This window comes from Pelodiscus sinensis, chromosome 2 (assembly GCF_052426305.1).
Source record: "Pelodiscus sinensis isolate ZL-2025 chromosome 2, ASM5242630v1, whole genome shotgun sequence".
NCBI lineage: Eukaryota > Metazoa > Chordata > Testudines > Trionychidae > Pelodiscus > Pelodiscus sinensis.
Window position 1 is genome coordinate 72,145,522 of NC_143053.1, and position 6,685 is coordinate 72,152,206.

The 6,685-nt window shown below is 47.0% G+C and overlaps 1 protein-coding gene across 1 annotated transcript in view; it reads right to left on the bottom strand.

The window, feature by feature from the left end:
- SPIDR (scaffold protein involved in DNA repair) overlaps window positions 1-5,946 on the bottom strand; it is a 353,411-nt gene extending 347,465 nt beyond the window's left edge. The window contains exon 1 of the mRNA XM_075920729.2: window positions 5,808-5,946. Within this exon, the coding sequence (XP_075776844.2) occupies window positions 5,808-5,822 (15 nt within the window). The 5' untranslated portion in view covers window positions 5,823-5,946. The remainder of the gene's footprint in view (window positions 1-5,807) is intronic.
- Between the last annotated feature and the right edge of the window lie 739 nt (window positions 5,947-6,685).

Sequence of the window (6,685 nt, forward strand, 5' to 3'; positions counted from 1 at the left end):
CTTATTTTGATGTCTCAATGACAGTCTTGAAAATTCGAGCTGCAGTTTTGCATGCTGAGCTTTTCTGGCACAAGACATGGCCAAAGTAAGAGATTATGGGGCTGTAAGTATTAGAGATGTCACCAGCTAACTCAGGCCTGGGCAAAATATGATCCGCAAGCCCAACACACACATATATAATACTGCACATGAGAATAAAAATAAGAGTACTGATGAGTTTCTGAAAAATAATTTTCTATTACTATAAAAGTAACTGTTTTCCCTCAAACTCAATGGCAAGGTTTCATCTTAAACCCCACCCTAAATAGTCAAAATATTGTTTACAACTAAATTCCAGATGAATGAAACCATTGCCCTTGCTTTTGGACCAGCCTCCCTGTTATCATGTGCCATTGACCCTTCCTTTAATCTTTATTTAAAAATCTATTTTTTTTTTGCCTAGCTTTCCCATCACTAATCAATTATGGTCTGACCTGCATAAAACAGCCCATTGAACTAGGGACATAAACAACTAGTCCACTAGTCGCTGCCCCCCGCCCCTTGCTGCCTCTATCTGAGAGAGGCAGAGGGAGCAGGAGCTGGTGCTGGGGGGGAACTGGCTTACAAGCTATTCCCCCCAGCATCATCTATGCGGGGGACAGGGAGGTAGAGGCACAGCAGGAAACGGCGTGAGCAGGGACTGAAGCAGTCTCCCCTCACTCCGGTTCTGCTGTGATTGTACATTTCAAAAGCATAAGAGCCCTGATGGGACTCTTGTGCATTTCAAAAGCGGAAGCCCCACGCAGGGTCAGGGGAAAAATACAGGCCCTGTGCTCCCTGAGGGTGTCTGCTTTTGAACTGAAGCAAGAGCCTGGTAGGGCTCTTGCTACAGTTCAAAGACAGAGGCTCCCTTATCGACTAATCGAATAGCCGATAGGATTTCCATCAACTATGTGATTAGTTAATTAATCTACATTTAACATCGCGACACAGAACTCCCCTGAATTAATTCCTGTTTGAACAAGAGCATTTCCTTCAGAAAAACATCAAAACTTAATTTAAACTTTTCTAGTGATGGAGAATCTACCAGAACCTTTGGCTAATTTACCTCACTATTAAAAGTTACACCTTATGTCCAGTATGAATTTGTTTAGCTTCAACTTCTAACCTTTGGATCATGTCATACCTTTTCTCTACTAGATAGAAGAATACTTTAATTTTCTGTTCCTATGTAGATACCAAAAGATCGATCAATTCACCCCATAACTATCACTTTACTCAGCTTAACAGACTGTAAACAGTATCTTCACTGTAAGATGTTTTTCAGTTCTTTAATCATTGTCATACCTCTTCTTTGAACCTTTTCCAGTTTACTGTAGTCAATTACTTCATTTTATCATTTGTTTGAGTGATGCTATGAGTAACATGTCACATTATGTATAGTTACTGTATGCTAAATAGATTTAGATTGTAGAAGTATAATATTGATTAGTAGTTAGATGTATTAATTTCACTGGGTATCTAAGTAAATGGGGCTGAAATGTAAGGGTTATCAGAGTACGTCTACACTATGGGAAAAGGTCGAATTAAGAGACGCAACTTCAGCTACATTATTTGCGTAGCTGAAGTCAAAGTAGCTTAACTCGACTTTTAGCGTTATTCACACTGCAGGAAGTCCAACGCAGAAACTCTCCCTTCAACCTCTCTTACTCCATAGGAAGCAGGACTACCAGCATGAACAGGAGTGCCCCTCTCAATTCAAATTAGCTGTCTTAACTAGACCTATTAATTCGAACTGTGGAAGATAGACAGCAGCAGCTTCGATCATTCTCTATAGGGAAAACGCATCCTAAAATTTTAGCTTAGCAATACTAGGCCATCAGCTTAAGAAATGCTAACCTAAGACATAGGTAAATGACTAAAGAATGACCTTGTGCCACAGAATTATGGGAACAGGTGTACCAATGGATGGTATTCCAAGAAATTATTTGTAAGAGTAATTTTAGATCACATATTGCCCTAGATTAGGGGTGGGAAATAATTTTTGCAAGGGGGGGTCATTTAATTAATTTTGGTATGTGGTCACGCACCAGCTCCCCCCTCCCACCTCCAGAAGGGGCAGAGCCTGGGGTGGACACATGAGGGTGGAGATTAGCCCTACCCCAGAGTTGTCTGAGGCTCTGAATTAAAAACACAGCAAAGGGCTTGCATCTCCAGCCCTCCCGCTACCGTGTTGCCTGGCAGCTGCCTGGGGTTGCTGCAGCTATTTAAAGGGCTTGTGGCTCCTGCTCCATCAGGGTAGCACCATGACTAGGAGCTGTGAGTCATTTGAATAGGATCCTGCTGCCTGAGCCAATGCCTGGAAGTTCGATGGCAGCAGGATATAAATAGAAAGTGGCCAGATGCAGTCAGCAGGCTGGATCAAAGAGTTAGGTGGGCTGCATCTGGCTCCTGAGCTGCATCTGACCCCTGGTCTGCATCCAATCCCAGACCGCCTTTTGCCCAGCTCTGCCCTAGAGGCACATTTTTTCCCTAACACAAGCCTTAACTGAAGAATACAGGTTGTGTGTCAAGGTTAATAAGAATAAAAGGAACTATACACAATCTATGAAAAACAGGGTACCTCAATAGTCTTTGGGGAGAAAATACAAATGAGGAAAAAATAGGGTGGACATCTTCATGCACATGCACTGAATCATAAATTCGGCAAAATGAACTCCCTATAAGAAATCTCCGGCAAGAACCATCCCTCTCCAAATTAATTTGCAAGCAATGCAGCCATGAGACCTTATGAATGTTGTTAAATATGCGAGTTTAACTACATTTTAACTTCTGTATAGATCTTCAAAGGATTTCTATATGCTTGCATAATCAGAACCTTTAGCACAATGTTAATAAAATTCAAACAGACTAGATCTGATACTTGTAGATGTACAGATGTGTGGTCACTACCACTGGTCTTTATGTTTTCTAGAGCAGTGATTCTCAAACTTTTTGGCCCGTGGTCCACCCCATGCACAAAACAAACCTTTCTGTGGACCACCAATTACTAATGGAAACTCGCCATTAAATTACACCTGTGGACCACCAATTACTAATGGAAACTCGCCATTAAATTACACCTGAGCCATTTTGCTAGTGCTGCAGCTAGGGAGAATGGTTTAATTTAACCAGTAAGAAAGGGAGTATTAATCGAAATTATTGAACAGATTAAATGCTTTAAGTTTCTAATGTTTAGTTTACCAAATTTCATTTTAAATAACACAAAAGGTTTCAACATTGTCTTTATTTATGGCAGGGAACCTTTTTGGGGTCAGGTGCCACTGACCCACAGGAAAAAAAAAATCAGTCAGGGACCACAAATGAAAAGCAAAAAACAAAAACAAAAAAACCCCACAATCTCCAACACCCACTGATGTGTCCCCCAAGTGAGACACCTCACTCTCCTGACATTTCAGTCCCTCAGGGGGCTGAGGAGGAGGGAAGACAGAAAAGAATGAGGTTCAAGGCTTCCCATAGACCAGTTTACCTTTTCTTTGGTGTTCTGAGGTTGGTGGATATTGTGGACCTCCCTCTCCCAAGGCTCTGGGGTGGGACCACAAATGAGGGGTTCAGTGTGCGGGACAGGGCAGCCAGCAAGTAGAATAGGAATGGAGGTGTGGGATGTGGGTGGGGTGAGGATGCAAGGTCTGGGGTGGAGGTAGGGTACAGGAGCAAGCTGTGAGTAGGATTTCTGACCAGGGAGAGGGGGCAGAAGGAAGGGTACGTGCAGAGCCTGACCAGGAGGAAGGGTGCAGGAGTAGCGCGGGGGAGTGCATGAGGATAATGGAGATGCCCCTACTGGATGTGAGGGGAAGGAGAGCACTTAATCAGCCTTTGCATCCCCTTTCCCCGCACTCCCAGCTACAGCCTCCCGCTTCTCCCATTAGCCAGATTCTAGCCAATGGGAGCAGAGAAGAAAGCCTCTAAGACAGCATGTCCCTGCACTGGTGTTTCCCCAGCTGCGGGAGGGGGAGCACGCAGAGGCACTTCAAGCTCTGCTTCTTTCCTATGAACCAGATCCGATGGGGAGGCTGGGGCTTTCTCCCTTCCCCCAGCAGGAAGCTGGCACTCCAACCTTGGGGGTGCCGGTGCAAGGCTGAATCGCCAGGGCAGACTCCCCACTGCAGTGGATGTTAAGTTCAAACTACAGCCCACCTCAAAGCAGCCATAGACCACCAGTGGTCTGCTGACTGTGTAGAGGCTCTAAATCTGAAGCAGGTAGCAAATACTGTTGCCAGCAGAGTTGAACTCAAAGCGGTATAATACAGTGTTTCTAAATTCACTTTAAATAAAATTTTAGGCTACATTACTGACCTCCTTCTTGAATTGTTGCAGAAATCTCAGTAGAAATCATACCAGTGCCAATACAGACAAAATATACTCAAGCTAGGGCTACCCAATATTACCTTGTTAATGCTTCCAAAAATTGCACTAGCCCTCTTAGGCTATATCTTGACTGCAAAGAAAAGTTGGAAAAAGATATGCAAATTGTGACTCGCAATGTGTGTATCTTTTTCCGCTTTTCTTTCAGAAGAGGCTTTTCCAAAATCTGGCCTGTCCATACGGAGCCAAATTTTGGAAAAACCTCCTCTTTCAACACATCCCTTCTTCCTCATATAATGAGGATTACAGGGATGGTGAAAGAATGCAACCGCTTTTTTGGAAATTGTTCAAAAAAAAAAAAAAAAGCAGACGCGTTCCTTGGATGCGGCATAGCTTTTCCGGGATACGGTATCCCGGAAAAGCTATGCAGTGTAGAGTGTAGACATAGCCTTATCCACAACCAAAGAAAATGTCAAGAACTATACTAAAATTTCAGAACAGAAACCTACAGCTGGGTAAATCTTTTTGCATTTTTTTTGCTTCTTGATGAAAGAAAAAGAAGAAAATCTAATTGGCTGGTTAATGAGCACTGCAGTTTTATAGACCCAAACTTGGGAACTATCAACGTTCACACAGCCGGACAGGGAAATGTTACAAGACTTATTTATTATAATGGGGGGAATCATTAACCTGAGCACCTACATAGGGTGAAAGGAGAGGAAGAGGCAGCCTGCTATTTGGAAGCAATTGTGCACAAAACATATAGTTGCAAGCTGAAAAGAACATAAAGTTGAACTATCATTTTCACACAAAATGCTGTTATTCTTTGGCTATACCAAAGACGTTTGCAGCATATTGAGATAACTGGTCGGGGTTTTTTTTTATAGGATTTGCCAATTTTGTAAGCACTTGTGCATGAACTTTAAGCCTATCCTTAGACACCATCTGAAGATAAAGTTAAAGTTAAGCATGTGCATGTTTGGACAAGTCCTCGGATAGTGATAATGCCATGCACAGAACTCAGGGGGCCAGGGCTCCAAGCTTTCTTGCAAGACCCCTCTACAAGTTACCAGAGGTTAAACAGCAAGCGTGGGCTCTGCAAGCGCTTAAGAGAGGCCACAGTAGGGTTCACTTGTGTCCGTTAAAGATAAATACGCTGCAATCCCCGCAGCATAGTGGCAATGGCCAGCTCTTACGTTGCCTGCCGCTTTCCGGCTAGAGAGCGGAACGCACTTCCCAAGGGACAGCAGCACCCCGGGAAGCGAGGGGCACACCCGTGCTGGGGGGCAGGCCGAGCCGCCCGGGCAATGTCGCTCCCCCGGTACATTTCGCAGGTGTCTCTCACCGGCGCCCCCTGCGCCGAGGCTCCCACGCTGCGCTCGGCGCTGCACAACTGACGCCCGCGCGGCTGACTCCGCCCCCGCCCTCCTCCACCGGGCCCCGCGCCGCTCACGCGCCGGTACCTTCCTACTGGCCATCGCCCCCTGTGCTGCCACAGCCGCTCCCTTGCCACGTGACAGAGATGCCCCGGGGGGGGGGGGGGAGAGAAGCGCACTGACTCCAGTTCCCCGTTTCTCGGGCGGGGTCTGCACCCTTCCTGCCACGCCCCCTCCTTTCCAGTTTGGCGCCCGCGGCACAGCAGCTTCTGATTGGCTAGGCGTGCGGGAATACGCGTGACGTGGCGCGGGGGAGACATTCGTTTATCGTATTCCGCAGAGCAAGTCCGCTGTGGAACTTGTGCGTCCGCTCCCCCTTAGTATGCGCACGCGCAGGATGGGTGCGTGAGAGTTGGCGAAGGGCTGGGATCTGCTCGCCTTTGCGGAGCTGGGAGCCTGGGGAGGGGCAGAGGCGTGAGGAGGGCGGCAGAGGGCGCCTGTACCTGTCTCGCGCACTTCTCAGCCCTTGTGCCTGCTGCCCCCTAGAGGCCGCGCGTGGGACTGGGTCCAGCTGGTCACTGGGCCTTTCAAGGGCTTGGTGACAGCAGGATGGGCAATAATTTTTTTTACCTGGCCCACTTCAGACATTTTTTAAGTAGCCCCAGGCCACATGGGAAGGGTCGGGGCCCGGATATGTCCCTGCTTCCCCAGCCACAGACCATGAGAGAGTTCTGCTCCCTTCCCTCCTCCCCAACCTCAGGCCAAGCAAGGGCTTGGGGGAGCACAGGAAGTCTGCTCCTGCCCTGCCAGAAGCCCGTGGTGCTTCCAGCCACCATGCACGCCTTGCAGGGTGGGGGCAGGGTACAGGAAACTTTGCCTGCTTCCCTTATCCCTAGGCCCTGATTGATGGGGCAGGGGCAGCGCACAAAGTCTCCTCCTACCCTGCCTGGAGCACATGGCACTTT